Source organism: Puntigrus tetrazona, chromosome 9, assembly GCF_018831695.1.
Source record: "Puntigrus tetrazona isolate hp1 chromosome 9, ASM1883169v1, whole genome shotgun sequence".
In the NCBI taxonomy this organism is placed as follows: domain Eukaryota; kingdom Metazoa; phylum Chordata; class Actinopteri; order Cypriniformes; family Cyprinidae; genus Puntigrus; species Puntigrus tetrazona.
In genome coordinates this window covers 6,318,810-6,339,664 of record NC_056707.1, presented here as the reverse complement: position 1 = coordinate 6,339,664, position 20,855 = coordinate 6,318,810, and the positions used below count along the sequence as shown (strand labels likewise).

At 37.9% G+C, this 20,855-nt stretch overlaps 1 protein-coding gene across 4 annotated transcripts in view; it reads left to right on the top strand.

Moving 5' to 3' along the window:
- The window catches only part of myo16 (myosin XVI), a 158,457-nt gene extending 137,882 nt beyond the window's left edge, over positions 1-20,575 (top strand). For 3 of the 4 annotated variants that reach the window (XM_043249183.1, XM_043249184.1, XM_043249182.1), the window contains exons 34-35: positions 1,595-1,680; positions 16,820-20,575. In XM_043249183.1, the coding sequence (XP_043105118.1) occupies positions 1,595-1,680; positions 16,820-16,996 (263 nt within the window). In that variant the 3' untranslated portion in view covers positions 16,997-20,575. Of the gene's footprint in view, positions 1-1,594; positions 1,681-8,114; positions 8,205-16,819 lie in introns of all 4 variants that reach the window. The other variant, XM_043249186.1, reaches the window with a different exon arrangement.
- The last annotated feature ends 280 nt before the right edge of the window (positions 20,576-20,855 follow it).

Here is a 20,855-nt window from a genome sequence, read left to right as displayed (position 1 = left end):
CTGCACATCAAAAACTGAATCCCATTTGATAACTACAAATACTGTACAATACGATTGTTTTTAACCAAAACAGATCACATATACTTAAAAATAGGGTTGGGTGTCAATGCACATTTACTCATGTTTATTTAACCGAATATATGAGGCCCATATATGAGACCCATCATATAAACATTCACAGCACAATTCTGGAATTTTGGTCAAATGTATGCTTATTTCACTGCTTATACGACATGTACTACGCTTCAAATCTAGCCTATAAATACACTACGTTAGCAACAAGACAAAGGGATGTAGTTGTTATGAGAACAGCATTGACAGCAGCATTGGTTGTCCTCTCCACCATGTTTACAGTTTATGACCCACCCAACTCGTAAACTCACGTGAGTTATCATAATTACTTCAGAATTTCCCAGTAGTAAATATGACTGTTCACGTACAATTAAGAAACTCATCTTTATGATAATTCTGATAGCACATGAAGGCAGCGTTATGTGCATCCATCCAATTATTCAAAGCTCAATTGCATGTCATTGGCCGGCATAGCCTTCCCCCAAGGTTTGTTTACCGCAGAGACAGCTCCAATGACTGCATAACCTTTGGCCAGCTGAGCGTGACATACGCCACAGAGGAACAGAGCTTTACATGCATGAGGAAATATTGGAGATATAGTGAGAGAATAAGAGAAAGGGAAAGTATGGCATATTGAGAGCAGTTAGTGGGTTTGGAGAAATGGACAAGGTAAGATGGAGCGAGTTGACCCAGAAGCTATCACTGAGGCAGGCCATGATTAAAGTGAAAGGCCCTGGACTTGATAAAGTGCTCTCCTAAAGAGCCATCAGATGGCTCAGGGTCTCTCTGTCTCTTTTATACAAACACATACACTCACTGTCTTGGCCTTTTGTCCTTTCAGTGAAGCTAATATCTGTGTGGTGAGGGGAACTTTCATATTCCACATGATGGGATGTAGTGGGCGGAAGTTTGAAACAGCCAGCAGTGACCTATTGTGTACACTCAGCCATTAAATGTCTGCATCTTCAAGATAATGGTATATGAACTAATGTGCATTTCTCAAAGGAAATAGTAATGTTTGCAAGACAGCAGGAGAATAGTGTTAATGTTTTAGGGAGCTCAGGTTTAAGGCATTCTGTTGCACATGGGCATTGGGGGATTTTTGTGGGTGTGATGATTTTTAGACCCATGCTGTTTATTAATATAATACTCAAGTCTTTTTTTATTAAAGGTGCAGGCTGTCAATAATAAAAATCATAATACACTTATCATTTTGTTTGTTTTGGGGTTTTTTTTGCCTCTCTTAAGAATCGTAATTCTTGGAATGCAGTCAAAGCACTTAATCTGATGGTCACACAATTTCCAATAAAAACAAATTATAAAACTAAGGCTGAAATTATATACAAAACAAACATTATACATGTTCTGGTACAAGCTAAATAACTAAAATTTATAGAGAAAAAATGGAATTTCCATTTAGTGATTGCATTTGATTACAGTTAGAGTAATACATTAGTGCAACATAATCCAGAACATGCGTGAAGAATGTCGCATTTAACATCTGGATACTTTCTTTCAATAGGGACGTTGGAAGACGAGGGACATCCGAAGTCTAATGCGTCCAGCACCTCAACGTTACACAGGCACATGGACAGCCACCACACTCAGGTGAAGCATATACACAAACCCACACTCACATGCACACGCGCTCTTGTGGCATCTGTCATCCACTCTTCCATGGGGAGAAGATCTCCAGTGACCCCAAATGGCAGATGTAATCATGGGTAATGAAAGTGAGAGCGGGTCCCATGTCATCCCAGACTCAGCACTCTGCCAAATGAAATGAGTCGAGGCTTATCTGGAGATCGTATTCAGAGGTGCATTAGAGGAGAGGGGTGGTGCTCCAACCCTGTTCTCCTCCGCAGGAACATGCCGAAAAGATCACCGTGTGCCCTCTGCGCTTCTCAGCATCTCACTGTGTGTCCTGAAAGCTGGGTTACCCTCACAAAACATTAAAACTTAATGAGGGTTCTCTGAGAGCTTTCTGCCTCAATAAAACTATCTGTCTCAGTTCTCTGTGTCCTATGTTATAGGAACTGAGAATACTTTTTCAGAACTGGTCTGTTTTTAATATAATATTGAAGTGGAAGGATTTTCATAGTAAGTATTGTTTAATGATTATTAATTATGATGATACATATACATATATATGATTATACAACAGTACGATTCAACTCAAGATTTCACATTTATATTTTCAGATGTACATAAAAAAAAAAAAATCTGTAAGTATTTTATTTTATTTTAATTATGTTTTTGGGCCTTTTATAATGTACCAAAATCTGGATCAGAATTTCTTACAATTCCTGCCTCATCCAACTAGATTAGTCTTTCTTTTATTTTTTATTCTAATCGGGCAACTGGTACTGTTGAAAAAACATGTTGTTTTTTTTTTTTTTTTTTTTTTTTTTTCAGTAAACGCATGACACATTAACTCCTATCTTCGCATAATCTTGGATTAAATGATAAATACATATGACCTTGACAGTAAATAATACATGGATGATTGCCACCAACTGAGAGATAAAAAGCTTCAGTGAATCAAGACTGAATCTTCCTGAATGTCTAGCTTATAGATAGCTTTGTCCGTGACATATGGGCCATGGCACGAGGAGTCTACAATGTATGTGACTGTCAATCACTAACAGGAAGACCATCGGTGCATTCCAAACAGGATATATCGCCCTCCGAAGGGCACTTTGAAGTGAAAACTATCATGACCGCCATACTGAAGAGTCGTTCCAAACCAAAGTGCTCAAAACTGGCCACTTCGAAGGGGCCTTCGGAATGAAGGATTTCGAAAGGTACTGCTGATAGACACTTTGGGTCCCCACGATCCTTTGCACTGATTCTTTCCATAAGCCTCTGTGTGGGCACGGGATGATGACGTAGAAGGGCACTTCAAGAAACAGTTGTTTGGTCCCCTATATCCTTCAGCACTTCATAGCTCTCACTCCGCAGGGTAAACCTTTTGAAAGGATAGGGATGAGCTCTTCTGAATGGAACGCAGGGCATATTAGGAATAAGGAAGCTGCATCAAAACGCACAGGATGTGATGCTGGTAGTTATTGAAAAAGACAATATGAATGCATCACTCACACACAGACATAGCTAGAGCAGACACCATCTGTTAGGTTAGAATGATGGGATGGAAGACAGATATATGGCACTGTCACCTGCTGACAGCAAAGAGAGAATTCTTTGATTTATGGCAGTCAAATGCACGTTTTATAAGCTTATGTGCTTTGTAGAAAAATCCACAACAGACTGCACCGTCTCGCTTAACTGTATTATCCTCTCAGTAGCTGTGGCTCTCTTCTGAACCCCAGTGAGAATGCCTATAGGCAGGTCCTGACAAAGAATAAAAGTTATCAACTAACATCAAAAGTATTGGTCATTGATTTATTGAAAACTTGACAGTAGTTTGACAGCACTAAATAATGAAACAAAAAAGCCACGTGAAGTTCCATTTAGGTTCCTTAGTAACAGCCTATTTAGTCAAAAAGGCAGCTCACTTTGGTTTTGTAACAGAGATTGAATGTTTTCCCGTTTCATAATTGTTCCACTTATGCATAATCTTCCTGATTTACTTACCAAGTCGTATGTAAGTTACAGTAATGGAAATTTGCTTTTTATAATAATTGAAAGCGAGAGACCACCACAGCGCACCTGTCACTCTCTATACGTAACTTGTGGGCCCCTGCTGAGGGCCCCACATTATAAAACTTCTGGCCTCCTAATGCTTTATGAATATGTAAACTATATGTATAACTCTGTGGCCCTGAGGTGTTTTTCTATATAGTGGAACACGTACTTGTCGTAAACTCGTGTGGGCTGTTGTTATTAAATGCAAAACAGCTAGCCGCTGTCATTCGACCTAACCGAAGCAGTGTAAGGTTCCTGAGTGGAGTGCTAGGGTCCTCTCTCTCTCTCTCTCTCTCTGACTCAGCTGTGTTGTAATATTGCCCAGTGCTGAGTGCCGTGGATTGTTTGTCTATTAAAAAGGGAGCGTCCTAGTTTCTCTGTCATGGCCTCAACGTCCCGCGTTTCCAATCCAGTTTATTCAGGCTCAGGCAAAGAACGACAGAAGCCTGTCATTATTCTAATGAACATACAAACAGTGTAAGCAGTCTGTCTTGCACTGGTCCTGCAAAAACACTTGAAAAAACCTGCAACTCTGTTTCCAAAGGTTCTTGTATACAAAAAAGACATTCTTATTCAAATCATTACAAGTATTCATCTTTTTTAGACCTTTCCACATAGTAGATGGCTTGCATATATAGACTGATAGAAAAAGGTTTTTATACAGTGATAATCGGCATCAGCTGACTGACAGTGCGTCAGATATTTACACTGCTGAAATATTAGCCTTTGCAAAGCACATCCAGTGACCAACAGATGATATTACAGAATGATATCGTTATGATTAATCGAACTGTCCCGCTGACTTGGATGACACCTCTTCTGACACCAGAAGAGCGCTGGTTCTTGTGTCCGTGCAGGAGAGATAAACAGTCACGTAATGGACTATTACTAAATAGCCTGCCTACTAATAAATATGTAGTGTCACGTCTACTCCTTTTATAGGCCTAATAAATGTATTGGAGCACATTTTAACATATAATTCAGCATGATGAAGTCTCAAGCTGCTTTTAATGCAAGATTTAGACGTAAATTATATACACTGCTGTTCAGAAGCCAATAGCTTAAACTTAGCCTCAGTCTCTTAAGAACTAGTCTAGAACTAGCAGTTAGTCAAAGGGTAATCAGCTATCCTAACTAGCAGTAAGGGTAGTTTTTGGATTCAACTCAGACTAATCTACATTTTTATGTAACTACATTTAAAAATTCTGACCAGTCTTAAAGAAAAAAAAAAATGCTGTCTTTTAAGATTAGTCTTAACCTTTTATGCAACCGGCACCAGAAGTTCGGAGCTGCTTTTGAAAGAAGTCTTTAATGCTCACAAAGCACTTATTTAATCAAATAGTAAAACTGAAATCATTACTACAATTATTCTTACAGTTTAAAATAATTGTTTTCAGTAACACCTTTATTTTGATAGTCCACTGTAGACATTCTACTAATGGTAAGTAGCTTAGCAACTACATGTCAACCTGCAGTAGACACTTTAACACTTTATTTTGAAGGGGTCAGGGTTCTGACATATTCTACTATTCACCTACCCTATCTGAGATATGTAGTTACAAAGTTACTTATAGTTAGTATATTGTCTAGTGTTGTTTAAAGTAGACAAAATAAAGTGTAACCATTAACTAAGATTAATGAATGCTGTAGTATTTGCAGGTCACGTTTGCTAATGTTGTTAATTACTAATGACCCTTATTGTAAAGTGTTACCCATTCAATCAATCAATAAGAAGTCTAACATTATTATTAAAATTTCATTTGTAAAATGTTATCTATTTGTGTAATGCAAAGCTGAATAATCCTTCTAACATGTCTATTTGCTGCTCAAAAAAAAAAGATGTCCGCCGTGTCACATCAGTGCAGACATCTTCATTGATTTTAATGCAGACAATCTCATTTTGTTTCACGTCAGTCTAGCCAGACCGAGCTGTCACATTATTCCGCCCTGAAGTCTCGAGCATGTATCAAAATCTTGGGTTGTATTTTAGGAAGGTAGAAGGGTAGAAGCATTCTGAATTTCACTAGTGACACCTGAGACGCTTTGTACCTCAAGAAGCACTGAATGCCACAGGCTCTCTGGTTACCGGATCCCATTCTGTCCTCGGTTTCCTGCCTGTGTCACATGATAGGGGTCAAGGTCACCGGACCGCATGAAAACCAGGAAGTGGATGCAGAAAAGCTGTATAGATGCATGTCTACAGTTATCTTGTACAATTGCGCGGCTGCCTTCTACGCCGTAAATAAAACTTGAATTATTCAATTAGATAATGAAATATTCAGAACGACAGAATAGCCCCCTACAGAGGGAAGTGAGCTACACGCTAATGCTCTCTGAAACTGGACACTAACCTTTTAAACCACATCAACTAGAGTATATGCTCACTCACTACCAATATTCAGTCCTCTGGTAACTTTACACCAAAGTTTCAGATTCGCCACGCTGTGCCAGATACGCGCTCATAACAAAACACCGAATGCTAAAACATCACATGCGTCATTTCAGTCTTAACGTATTTATCGAAGTGGCGTCAAACAACACAAGGGCTGATCTGTGCCAGTAAATCCCAGTCCTTTTATCTAAGGTCTGACATGAAGAAAAACAGATGGCAGTGACGATGTGCTCCCATCACTCAACTGTAACCCCACCAGAGGTCGTCCTCAAAGGGACGCTCTACCTCTTAATGTCCTTATGGCACTCGGAAGCAGGAAACAGCCTTTTAATGCCCCTTAACATGTATTAGCACACGCCTGCTTCATATTTCCCCGTCTCTGCTCTCTATATCTCGCTCCTCCTGCCGTCTGGTCCATCCGCTCCTTATTGATCCACATCCCAACGTCTCATAACATGCGGAAGATCATGATGTTTAATTATTGATCAGCTTGGTTTCGCCGGAGATTACGATTGAGAGCGAGAATGAGACGAGGGCAGTACGGCCTTATCAGCATTCAGATCCGGCGGGTGCGGGAGATTGCTTAGAAAATGACAGCAGGAGGAATGAAGTGTTCCCGGACGGGTGCTCTGGTAATGGAGTATTCTTGCTCTGTGTCTGTTAGCGATAAGGTCTGAAGAGGCCATCTCTTCTGACAGGGCTGCAGTGTATCACGCAGTCCTGGAGATGCCGACTGACATGCGGAGATCCCTCGGATCAGATGCTCAGCTGAGTGTAGATACAGTATCCCACGTATTTGGACACTTAAGCAAGATTTTCTAAAGCGTGTTTGCCATTGCATTAATTAAATTTAGCATTCATTGTACAAAAAAGATGGAAAAAACACACATAATCAAGGCATTTGCTTGATTTCCACTCACACAAAATACTGTGATATAAAGTAATAATGTCAATATAATTTCCAGCATCATTACTCCAGTCTTCAGTGTCACTTGATAATTGAGAAATCATTCTAATATATGAATTTTCCTAATAAATACTTTTTAATAGTACAAGTATTATTTTATGAAACCTAAAAATGATGATTCATTTAATCATTAATTTATTCCTTGATTCATTTTAAATGCTGCATAGAATAATTTGAAAGAGTGGTGTAAATTTAAATGTTTTTAATTTTGACCTTTTTTTTTTTTTTTATTTAAAAAAACATGATATTCTTGATGTGTGAGTGTGTGTGTTTTTTTGTTTGTTTTGTTTTTTTGTCTTTTTTTTTTAAATAACTTATCATGCCAAAGCCTAAAGTGGATCTCATCAATTCATCAATTAATCATATATGTCAAAAGAGTGGGTTAATTATATATTTAGAATAAGGGTTATCTTTATTTGAATGTTATACATCACCTGAAAGCTTTCCTAATAAACCATACATTGATGTATGGTTTATTAGGATAGAACGATATTTGGCAGAGATACTGAAAAATCTAGAAAGGGAGCAAAAACATCTAAATATTGAGAAAATTAATGGAACATAATTAATGGAACCCTACTGATTTCTGGAATAAAAAATATATATATTTGACTCATACAGTGTGTTTTTGGCTATTGCTACAATTATCCCTATATTACTTATGACTAATTTCGTGGTTCAGAGTCAAAATAGGCATGATGCATTAATTAATCTATATATAAGATTTTAATGTGACTTATGACGACTTAAGACTTATGACGACTTAAGTGTCCAAATACATTTTGGGGCCACTATATATATATATATATATATATATATATATATATATATATATAAGCAAAGTGTGCCAGCTGAATCAAATTCATACCATTCAATCTCTTTATGTAAGTCTCCTTGGCTTTCAATAACGTCTGCACATCTGCTACAGGTATATTGACCACATGATTTCATGCTGTGGAAAGAATGTAAGAAATGCTGTATATGTATTTTGAATGTTCTCTCTCTCTCTCTCTCTTGTCTTTCTCTCCTCTCTTCCAGAGGGGTCATCTCAACTTCTCGCCCTTCGGTGCGGGGGCGGCGCTGTAGGCTAGGGGGCTGAATGAGCCCTCAGGCCTGTGTAGGGATGGGGTGAGTCTGGTCTATAGCGCAGTACCTCACTGACTGCCCTTCACCTTGCAATTCCTGCCTTTTACATTTCCCTTTTTTGCTTTCCATGCTATTGAAGGAAACTGCAGCTCTGCGTCATCTAGGACTCGAAAGCGTTAGGGGAATAATGTAGAATAATGCTGTTGTGGTAATCAGTACCAAGGAAATAGTTCATCTAAAACTGAAGACTTTCATCAGTTGCTCATTGATCTATGTTGGTTAAAACCTGACTTTCTTCTGAGGAATGGAAAATAAGAAATTTTGAAGAATGTTCAGGCAGCTGCATTCCTATCGAGCACTAAAAATAACAAAAAGTATCTAAAGCAAACGTATCAGAGGAAATGCCAGCGTACAAGTTTAAATTAACATGGCGATGAGTAAATGATGGTAGAACTTTAATCTGAGGGTGAACTATTCCTTTAAATGCAATATTATTGAGATTTAAGTGTACTGTAAATGACATACCATACAGCATGTAATGGAGCTTATCCACAAATGCTTCCTTCTGACTGTTTCAAACTGGAGACAGTCACTGCTTTATAGTCCACTAGTTTACTTGAAAATGAGCTGCAGTTTTTGCAAAAAAATTCTCCATTCCGCTGGTTCTTCTTTCGTTGCTGCAAACATGGCAACCCTGCTCTTTCCTTGATTCTTCATTCAGTCCTTTTCTCTTTTATGTTTTCTCCTTTCCTGAGTTTTGCTTATTGATTTTGCTCTGAGACAGAGGCTCTTTATGGAGTTTGTCCTCATGCTGAGATGTTCATTGTTGCCTGCTGAATCATGCCTTACGTAGAGTGTGGAGCAGAGCCATGTCTCTGCACTGAATCAATGGCCCTTGCTCTTATGTTTCAACCACAAACAAATGTTCACATGTGCCACACATCCAGCCAGAGGAAACAGTGTGTAAATGATGCAGATTTATACCAGGGATGGCCACAAGTACAACTTGACAAATGACAACAGTTAATGATAATGAAAGAGAATATCTTACAGAATTACCATTTCACACCAATTAAAATCTTTTTTTGATAACTACATGCTAATGTGCCAAAAGGAACTTTTGGGGAAAGTTACTTTTTTAAGTAACACGTTACAATATTTAGTTAGTAAAAAAAATCAACTAATTGCGCAACTTAGTTTCCTTTTTGGTAAATAATGCGTTATGCTTAGGGCTGGGATGATTCATTGATGCACTGCAAATCAAGAAACAATCCAGCATTGTTTTTGAGATGTTCCTGAATGCATCGCGATTCCTCTGGAATCGATATTGAGCTCAGTTTTGAGCATCAGATGGCACTGCATGCTTTATAAACTTTGCTTGTTTCCAAGTCTTTACACACACTCGAACCTAAAATAATCATTCATAAAATTCGCAAAGGTTTAAGCAAATTGCAAGGGTGTTCACAAGTGGGCTGTGGGCTCTTGCATCATAAAAGCATTCTGAGCTGAGGTGAAAATACATGACTTGGCCGATTGCACAAATGCTCTTCTTCATGAACATTTGAGTGTGCAGATTAAAACTACTAGTGTCCATCATCTGCTGTTAAAATATAGGCTCTGAATCAATTCCAGAGAATTTGCAATGCAATCCAGAATTAATTCTGCATCTATGTATAATTCCAGCCCTAATTACATTACTTTTGCTTTACTTTTTGTCATCTGAGCTGAGCTTGCTTATTTGTGCTTATTTGTGTTCATTAAAAAAGTCAAATTAATAAGCCTGAGGCTTACTCTCATTTTCTCTCAACATTGAGACATGTCAGTTAATAAATTAGAAAACATTTTGCATTATTTAAAACATATGTCAAATTAATTTAAATGCCTAGTTCCGTGAAAAAAAAGTAATCTGATTACATCTCATTTTAATGTTTCAACATTGAGACATGTCAGTTAATAAATTTTTTAAAACAGAAGCACAGAGACAATGTAATTTGCATTAGATATTTTATTTAATTAAAACATATCCAGTAATTATCCTGCAGATGTATCAAAAAAAGTTGGGATTATTCTTCTTTACTCAAGTAATCCAAATGCCTGTCCTTTACATATCTAGTACAATAAATAAAAAAGACCTTATGTATGGTGGTTAGTATCATAAGGCTTTCGCTGTTGTCCTTGAGCTCAGTAGCTCTCCTTACCTCAGATGTCCTTTAACTTCATGCCTGTAAGGCTAATATAGGTTTAGGAGTCACACAGGGTGTCAGATCATCCTGTAAAACCTTTAAATTATCAGGATTCTCTAGGTTTGTCCTGCCTCAACCTGGTTTGATATGCCTTTCGAGGTTTCGCAGCTTTTTGCTGTCCTCGAATAGTCTAAAGGCCTTTCAGGAATGTGAAGAGAAACAGCTGAAGAGCGTTCGTTAGAGGATTATGGTTAACCATGGGTCTAGCCTTTTTAATTATCTGTCCTTCTGCACTCATAGGAATTCAATTACTGGTTAAGAGCATGTTCTTGATGCACCAAGCCTGGCGATCAAATGTTCTTGTTTATTTGTGAGAGCGCGAAAGTCACCTAAGACATGCTTAGAGTTTCTCGGAAGATGCTGAAGTACATTTGAGGATAGCTTCAATCTGATACCGAGAAGACTTTTGAAATCTGTTTCCTTACAATGTGAAGGGTGACCGCTGAAGATGGTCTCACATGAACATTGATTTCTTTTATTGGGTTCTGCAAATTCTGCGTCTTGTGTGAGTGCACACAATCAGTTTCTGTGGCGTCTGATCAAAATACACTGGCTGTTGAAGGTTTGTGTTTTCTTCTTTCAGGGGTTGTCATCAGATGAGACTAGCTGTGCACACGACCCTCTCTCAACACTGCTCCATTCACTGCTTCTGCTTGCCAATTGAACCATATACTCGCCCAATTTGTCTTTTGCTTTTGGATAGGCTAATCTTCAATGAACACAGTTTCTTGTAGATTTAATGGAAGACTTTCAGACCAAGGATTTCCATCAGCTTTGAAATTGAAGGCGTAATGAGATGGTGCCTGGTTCCTCAGAGAGAATTTCGACAGCTGTATTCTCAGCCTGGCTTATGATGTTCGTCTATGAATTAAACATCACAGCAGTTTGAAGAAGAGAAGCAAAATTATGGAAGCCAAAACAATTTGAATAGAACTGGCGATATGTTTGATAGTTAGTGAAAATACAATGAATAATCAGGCCATGAAACATCACAGAATCTTCAGAACTGCAACATCTGCCATCCTTAGAATTTACCTTCCATGTTTGTTGACTAAATATCATGGCTAATCTCATAATCGCATCCAGCAGGGCTATAGTGTACATAGTTACAATTAACACAATTTTTTTTATATTTAAATAAATTTGTTAGATTTTCAAATTCAACATAGAAAAAAAATCATTTGATTCCGTCTGGATATGGTACCTCAGGAATACTATGAATACCAAGCAGGAATTAATAGACTCAATGGTACAGTAATGGCATATGATTGTTGTAGTATGAACCTGAATGATTACATTTATACTACCATTCAAATGTTTGGGGTCGGTTAGAATGACTTATTTACTGATTGATTAAATTATTTTTAGAAATTAATATTATTCAGTAAATAAATGCTGTTTTATTTCATTTTGAACATCAAACACTAAATTCTTTATGATGCAGCAAATTAGCATATTAGAATAATTTCTGAAAGATTATATGAAGCTGAAAACTTAAATAATGCTGAAAATTCAGCTTTGCAAAATGTTACATTTTATAATATTTGGTTATTTTCACTTGTAATAATTTTTAACTATTAAAATTATGTACAATAATTTATACAATAATTTTGTTTAAATAAAGAAAAAGAGATTTATTCCAAAATCATTCAAAAACAATTATTTTAAAATCATACCGACAAAAACCTTTTAAAATATAAATACCATTGCTAAACATGACATTATGGTGTTTTTTTTTATTTGAGTATTTTATTTTTCATGTAACACCATCCTCTCTTACTCAATGAGATACCAAGAGAAAATGTCAAATTCCAAATCCTCCTGGAATGGAGAGGCCCCACACACATATGCACTGGTCACTGTGAGGGGATCCCATGGGCTTATGGTTCTTGTAGAGGGGCGGGACGGGATAAGGGAGGAGGAGAGCTCTCTAATCTTCTTAAAGGTTGAATGATAAAACCACTGTTGGAGAATCCAACTGCACATCTGCATGGCCTGGATGAGAGTTACACACATCTCTCTATAGACCACAGTTTGTACAGTATATGCTCCCTAATACAGCATATATTCTGAAAACATGTCTATATACGGCACAGTGGTTTTGTTTCACAAAGCTGATTTTATACTGGGCATCCAGTGGCTTTTGTGTTTTTAGCATTTAGAAGTAAAAATGTCTTAAAAATCAAACCGTAAACTACATAGACCAGTATTCAGAATTGTTAAACATGCTGAATAGGACGATTGCCAGTTTTTCTTTCTTAAATGTCTACAATTTTATGCTCTTGGTAGTCTGTAATTCATACAACAAAGCACACTGTGGCCGACAATAACATTTCATTGCAAATTTTATTGGGCTTTTTTCCCCCTTTCTTTTAAAAGTTAATATGCCTGTTTATTTCACCATCTCAAGTTATTATATGGTGAGTTGCATTTGATTTTTTCCCCTCTGCTTATCTCTTTTCCTATTAGAACACGCATTTGATTTTCTGATTTTCAGCTTGTAAGCCACCAGTTGAAAGCTACTGCTGTCCGTACATTTTTTATGGTAGACATTTTTTATCAGTTTTCGTTACTGCCACCTTAGCATGAATAGTATCCAGTGTTGCTGTATACAGCACAGATAAGACATAGCCTAGATATTCTCTCACATAAAGGACAATAGGGAGATCGTTAGAGGTGGAGAGAGCAAGTTGAGCCGAATGCCCCAGCAAAGAGAAAATCCCATAATATGCATGTCAATAATGATTCCCTGACCTTTGCCCTTTGTATCAAGATTGCTTTAGTAGGTGGTGGGGCTAACGCCTCATGGATGATAAGACCGTGATGAGCCTCGCGTGTCACTACTGACCTTTCACTGCGCTGACATTCAGGCATGACCCGTATTAAGTTCCAGCCCTATATCTCATGAAGGGGTGAGTTGGGCTGAATGTCAGGCCACAGGCCACCCCTCTCCCTCGGGACAGGATATTTCCATGGGTCCTCCCCTTCTTCTGAGCCTGCTGACCAGCTGCCCTTATTTACATGTGCACTTTCACAATTACAGGCCTTTGGTTTGGCACATGCTTTTACTGTGTTGTTTTAGGATTTCTAAATCACATGCAGTTGAACTGAGAGATGTACAAGGAAAAAAATACTCTTAATCAGTATTTGGTCTTGTTTCGCAGTAAAAAATATCATTAAAATGTCATTATAAAAGACTATCACTGTATTATTAAAAATAAATAAATAAAGACGAAGTAACTAAAACAGTAATTATAAATTGCATATATATTTTTTACAATACAAAGAACAAATATTATGTATAAAACAAAGTAAACTGCTGCAATAAAATGTAAATATTCCAACATATATATTCCTTACATTTTTTTTTTTTTATCCAGGTGCTTTACATGGATTTGAACACTAGCTGTAATGGGGGCCGTTTCTTGTTCAGAACCCCCTAGAGACCCCATCTCATCTGAATTGCAAAGCCTGAATCACTGAATATTCTATCAATTGATTGTCAAAGAACTGGATGTCCCCGATGGTTTGAGAGGCTGGGCTAAATTTGGAGTATAAGTGGTCATGTAGCCCGCCTGTCTGTATCCACATCTCTAAAGCGTGCATGTGTGCCCTTTGATGAAGCCCATAAATAATGCAAGGTTAAACATAATGGTTTCTGTGCTTGAATATGAATAGCTGCATGTGATCCAGGTGCTTTGTGTGTGTCTTTGTGCAGCGTCCAGATAGCATTACAGGTGTGAATGCAGTGATTGACACAGACGTCGTTCTTGGTCTTAATGGGTGTGCGTGATTGGCTTACTGTGTGTGCTCACGATTTGTTGGGTTCAGTACACCGTGTGCCATCGCTGTGTCTCTGCTAGCGTAGTGATGTCAGAACTGAGAGGCAACAGATAGGTGTAAATTATGGATCAGTACTTTCGAGCAGAACGTGGGTGTGTGCGGTTACTAGAATGCGCTTCTGCTGTACTGTACCACTGCACTCACACACTCTCATGATGTTTCCGGATGAGTTCCCTCACAGAGCGGACCGGTAAAATAGGCCAGGACATCCCGTTACGTCATTCCAAATAGTCTACCAACACTCTCTACTCTATGATCTCTACTTGCCGCACTTTTTTTCCTAAATGCTGTCTTCGTGCAGAGAACGGATAGATTATCAATGATAATCAGATTTAATCCTCAAAGCTGTTTTAGTGTCATTTACTACTGTACAGTTCCTTAAAGTTTTGCATATTTTTATCATAGTTATGAAATGAGGGATTTAGTGCAGTGTTATTTTACTATCATTATATTAGTTTTTCGTATTTTACTATTATTTTAATATGATTGGATATTTCATCTTTTATTTTATATACGTATGTATGTATTTTTACGTTTGAAGTTTATTTTAGTCATGAAGTTTATATTAGGTAAGTTTAGTTTGCTCGACAACCATCTGAACTAACATCAGTTTATTTTTCAATGTATTGTATGGTTTGTTTCCCTTCCCAGTTCTGCTGTTTGGCTACAATTGCTATATTATTTTGCACATTCCACACTTTCAACAGGGTTGCTTCACCTAGAGCAACCTTACCCAAGGACAGTAATAGGTTCAGGGTTTGATCCAGGTCAACAGCCCAGATTTGTACTTCCTAAGCCCTGTCTTTATGTCCAAAAGACCATTGGTAAGGATTCTGTAAGCTTTACTTATTAACTTCAACAATAATAACAAATGATGGTCTCGTGGTGCCATCAGACTCAGTTGTGCGTCCTATTAGATACAGAGAAAAAATTGACAGGGGTTTTCTCTTTGACTAAACTAAAACCATGTGACTTTTATTCAACCCCGTATCCGTCATGAATGCATCAGAGGCACAGCAGGAGGTCCTGTTCCATTTGTGGCATTTACCAGCTGCAGATGATTGGGATGGATTGATTTATCTGTTTATTGATTACTCTTGTATGATGGATGAGGGACTCCCATTGGTGGGTTTTGTGTATGCGTGTATAGCAGGGTTGCATCCAGCAGCAGCTGTCAGGAGAGGTTTTTAGACATCAATGGGCCTTCAGTAACGCTTCAGCTCAGGGAACACATTTACTATTAACAAAGAGTTTTCCCTCAATAACATCCCAATTTACCGCTTGATGAATTGAGTAAGCAAGGACGTTGTTTGTAGTAGCTATGTTTAGGCTGGGTTAAGGAATCTAAAATATAGTAATGCATAATATGATATTAATATGTGCTCTATAAGCAGTTATTAGGAATATGCACGCTAATAAGCAACTATTTAAGAGTGAATAGTGTTTTCTAATTTAAAGTGTTGCTGGCTCTTCTTATCCAGGTATTTGCAATAATCTTCCATTCTCTTCCACCCAGTTAGTATACAAAAAAGGTCATTAGTAATTTCTCTCTAAATTCCTTGATAGTCTTGAGATTTCATTGTACCCTGCACAGATTCAAGACACCCTGTTTGCAGCCCCAGAACATAACAGAGCCTCCATGTTTCAGTAGGGACAGTGTTCTTTTCTTGATATGCTTCATTTTTTCGTCTGTGCACATAGAGCCTCTCTCCAGTGCTTTTCTTGATATGCTTTCATGTGCCTTGGCAACAATGTGCCTTGGCAAAAACTTCATTTTTGTCTCATCTGTCCACAGGACATTCTCCCAAAGCTTTGTGGCTTGTCAACATGTAGTTTGGCATATTCCAGTCTTGCTTTTTATATGATTCGTTTTTCAACAATGGTGTCCTCCTTGGTCGTCTCCCATGTAGTCCACTTTGGCTCAAACAACGACGGATGGTGCCTGACACTGATGTTCCTGAATATGTGTGTTTGGTTTTACTTTCATCATGAGAAAGTTAAATCGGGTTTAGAATGTCATGTGGTGCAACTCCCCAAAATCTATTGGGATAGAGTATCTATGATACTTATGATTTTATTTTTTACATTTTACATTTAAACATTTTAAGTTGTTAACTCATGTGTAATACCATTGATTTGTATTAACTTTTACTATGAAACCAATTTAAATACAAAGACTACATTTTTAAAAACCTTTCACATGTGTTTTAGACTTTCGTTTTTCAAAGAATGTTCCTCTTCTTTATCATGGACACTTTTTTATGATCCAGTACTTTCACTCATACCACTGCTGGAGGCATTTCATTTCCTGATGCTTTCTGCATTACCTATATGTTATTCCACTGATGCAATCTGAACCATATTGGAATTTCATTAATTGGTGGTAAGTAGTGTAGATCAGGGGTAGCCAACCCTGCTTCTGAAGTGCTACTCTGCAGTCCAACCCTAATCAAACACACTTGAACCAGTCAGGATTGGACCTCAAGTGTGCAGAAAGGAAACTTTCCAGAAGCAGGGTTAGGAATACATCCATTATGCACCATACTAAAATGACCTTTGTCATTTCCTCAGGTTCTCCAGAGGTCACGTGCATGTGGGGATCAGCGGGCCACTCTGCAGGAATTGTTGCGCTGGCGGAGGAGTGTTTGTGATGGACGACCGGACTGGCAGAACGCTTGGCTCCACACAAACACCTCACCCACCCTAACAGTGAAGACCAAGAGTCCCCGAAAGAAATCATCGCCCTAGAGATTGTGGTCTCCCTGAGTTAAACCTCAGTTAAACCCCACTCCTTAGGCCCGATGGCCCTTTTTATGATTTGCCCTTCACATAGGGGTGGCGTCCTCTAAACAGAGCAAGACTCTGAACTCAGGAGAGTAGGGCATTCGAATTGGTTCATGTTCCTCTCTTCACTTCTTTTAAAAGAATGAAAGGTTCCTTGGAAAATTGTTTCAAAATGACCAGCTGGGACCAAATAACCGTGTCCAACTTTAAAAAATATAATGTCATTGTCTTGCTAATATGAATCCCATTTGCAGTTTCCTAAGCATCATGCTGTTTTGGAAGATTTCATCACATTGCCTTGATTGCAACTCATCAACGCTATCTTAGGGCTGTGCAAATGTATCTCAATTGTGTGCTATAGTCTACATTGTGGGCCATATTTTAGTGGTGCTGGTCGCTCCACATGTGGTTGTTGTTGACTGGGTTGGGTAAAAAGTGCCAGTTCTGTCCCAACTCGAGACACATGGATGCGACAGACCTTAAAGTTTACAAGACTTGTGTTGACCTCCTAGGACTAGCCTTGTGAACAAAGTCCTCCTTCAGGTTCAGAGAAGCAGCTACACCTCACGCTTTTTCAGGTGCTTTGGTTACCCTCTATCAGAGGTGGAAACCATCACACACAGGTTGTGACCTTACGAAGAGGTCAGGGTTCAGGGAAATCACAAGTAACATCACAGGTCCACAACATTTCCACCAGCTTCTGGACTACATTCATTGTTCACGCTAGGCTAATGTGCGCACATTTCCGCAACACAAAACCGAAAGGTTTCGCAAGACACACTGTTGACAAACTTGAAGACGCTTGATTTTTTTGAAAGGTTAAAGAGCACAATTTTCCAAACACACCTTCAGATGGAACAATCATTGCTAGTCATGGATATTACTGCTGATGTGACTCTGAAATTACCCTTAACTGTTTTTGGACTTTTCCTCAAAGGTGCTTCTGTACTAATGCTGGGTTGTATGGTGTCATGTACCTTAGTAGACAACCTATAAAAACAGCACATGACCTGTGGTCTCAAGTTGAAGTTTCAAACTATTCATCCCTGCAGTCGTTCATAATTTGTGAAGGTACACAGATGCCTCCAGACAGAGGCCTTGAGGCATTTGGTTTATCCATACAGTGTGCATATGCAGATTTATTACCTGAAAGACCCTGGGTAAATATTTTTGGACCTTGATCACTGGGTTTACAGCAGGAGACCCACCATAAGCACAGCGCTTTTCTGAGAATAAGCAGAACTTGACCTTCTGGTTCTGGTTTACTTTGGTTTGACTGACTAGATGGATTATGTACAGATTAGGAGTGTTTATTAGCAAATTATTGTCTTCATAGTGGAAAGATATCTCTGAATGTTCAAGGATGCAATGACAGAAGGACTACGGTGGTGGGTTTTATAGTGTGAATATTGTTTTAGTACAAAATGATTGTTTATTGTCAACTCTTCAGTCGTAGTCCATCCCTACAAGACTTCGGCCTACCTTTGAAATGTATAAATATATTTAATGTATTGTACAGAACATTTGTGTTTGTGCAAGTACGTTTAAGTTGCACTTTGCCGCATGTGTTTTGTTTAGGCTTCATTGCTTCATGCCTGTGTGCTTAAAGGGTTAGTTCACCCAAAAATGAAAATTGTATTTTACTGTATTTTACTCACCCTCGAGGCATCCTAGCTGTATAAAACCTTATCAGAAAAATCCAGTTGGAGTTATTAAAAATCAGAGTAATTATATTGAAATCTTCCAACATTTTTCTTTACAAATCCTTTTTGTTTGTATTTCTAATTTGTGACTGGCGTTTTGTTTTGTTTTCTCTCCTCACTTGTCACTAATCACTCAACGCAATATGTTTTATGTCATTTGACTGAATGGCTTCTGCGTATGATTGAATTTGAAATACGGATATTTTCTTCTGTAAGACAAATTTTTTTATGGATGTGTGCACTTCATTTGTCATCTTGTGGACTGTTTAACAGAAACAACTGCTGACTGCAACGATAACTTTGATCGGATTCATCTGACAGAAGAAAGTCATATACACCTAGGATGCCTCGAGGATGTGTAAAACACAGGTTAATTTTCTTTTTTGGGGTGAACTAACACTTTAAAAAACAAGTTCCCAAAATGTTACACCTTCAAAAAAGAGCCAATTCAGTCCCCTTTGACACAATGATCCACGTCAAGGTCTTTGGTTTCAGTATTTGAATGTATATACATCTGACAAAAACAGCGACTTAATATGTATGGTTTATACAACCAGTTGTGTTTAATGATTGTATTGAAACAGTAATTTATTTTCAGTGTGAAACATGAACTTAAATTCATTCAAATTAACATATTGCAGAAACTATTTTAAAGCCCAGTTTTGTGAGTCTCTATAAATCATCACGGACAGCTCTATAAATGGGCTGATAAGGCATTCTGAATCTCATAATTACTTCTATCTCTTCTCTTCCCAACTAATGTGAATAGTCCCTTTCCCCATTCCATTGGACGGTGGTTTAAAAGCATCTTTCACTGCTGTGCAGTTCTGCAGATCAGAGACGCATATTAAAATCACTGTGCAGGCCAGTGCTGACGGAGACCGGAACTCACTTCCTGGGTTTGATCCACAGCTGCTTTGCATCGCTACTGCTTAACAGGGTTACGATACTATTATTTGAAACATTTATTTATTGAAACAAAAAAATGCTATTTTATAATGTCTAGTATTGACATGTCATCAATACTATAAAGCAAAAAGAGAATGAAAAGAACTGTACAGTATGAGCCCATTTTTCTACTCTGTTGTTGAAAAGGGAACGTATGTTAACGCATGAGATCTCTTATGTACATGCCCCGTCTGTCTGTTTTCCTGTGCTTAGTCTGATACATCGTGGAGATATAGACATCATTGGATCATGCCCTTTGTCTTAACTGGTGCTGTGGAACCATCCGAACTTGATGTTACGAACTTCCTCTCACCCTTCAGCCCAACGTGGATTTAACGGACCTCTTGTTTTGATGGAAAACAATGGGCAGAAATGGTTTGCCCAAGATCGATGTGTAGAGAACATTTCCCAGTGTTGTAGTCGAGACTGGTTTATTCGAGCCAGAGTCAAAACCATGTCCAGAATGGGGTTAAGCTCGGGTCAAGACTGGTTAAAAAAAAAAAAAACAACATATTTTTCTCTCTTGTTCTTAACTTGGACTCCACCGTCTTTTGGTCTCGGTTCTCTACTTACGACACTGACGCATCTCCATCTTAAGAAAGTGAAAACAAACTCATTCAGATTCTTGTGCTTGCTCAGATACGCAGAGATCAACAAAATATTTAATTATCATGGCTGTTGCTGTCTTTTTTAGTCAATGTGTTTTAGGTTTTTTCCTTGTTTTTGATCCTTCTGTAAGTTCTATATGAATATGCCTATTACTTCAATACATGTTTGTGGGCAAAGGAAAAAATGTATGTCTTGGTACATATTTTGTTTCAAAATGTTTTATAAAATTCCTGTACAGCAATAAAGCACAGTGTCAGTCAACTGGCAAAAAAATATAGATATATATGTGTGTGTGTGTGTGTCTTTAGTGTCACCTTGGATCAATTCAATTCATCATTGCTTAATAAAAATATGATAAAAAAAAAAAAAAAACGCTTAAAATAAACACTGAAATGGTAGTGTATGGCAAACTGTAAAATTTGCAATTTTGCATATTATTATTTTTCACTACATGTCCCAGCCTTCCCTGAAGTTTTGCATGGACTGTTACCTTGTTATTGTTCATTTCAAGATTATGATGTTCTGCAAACTGAATAGTAAAGTGTAGATTACAATCTCACAAG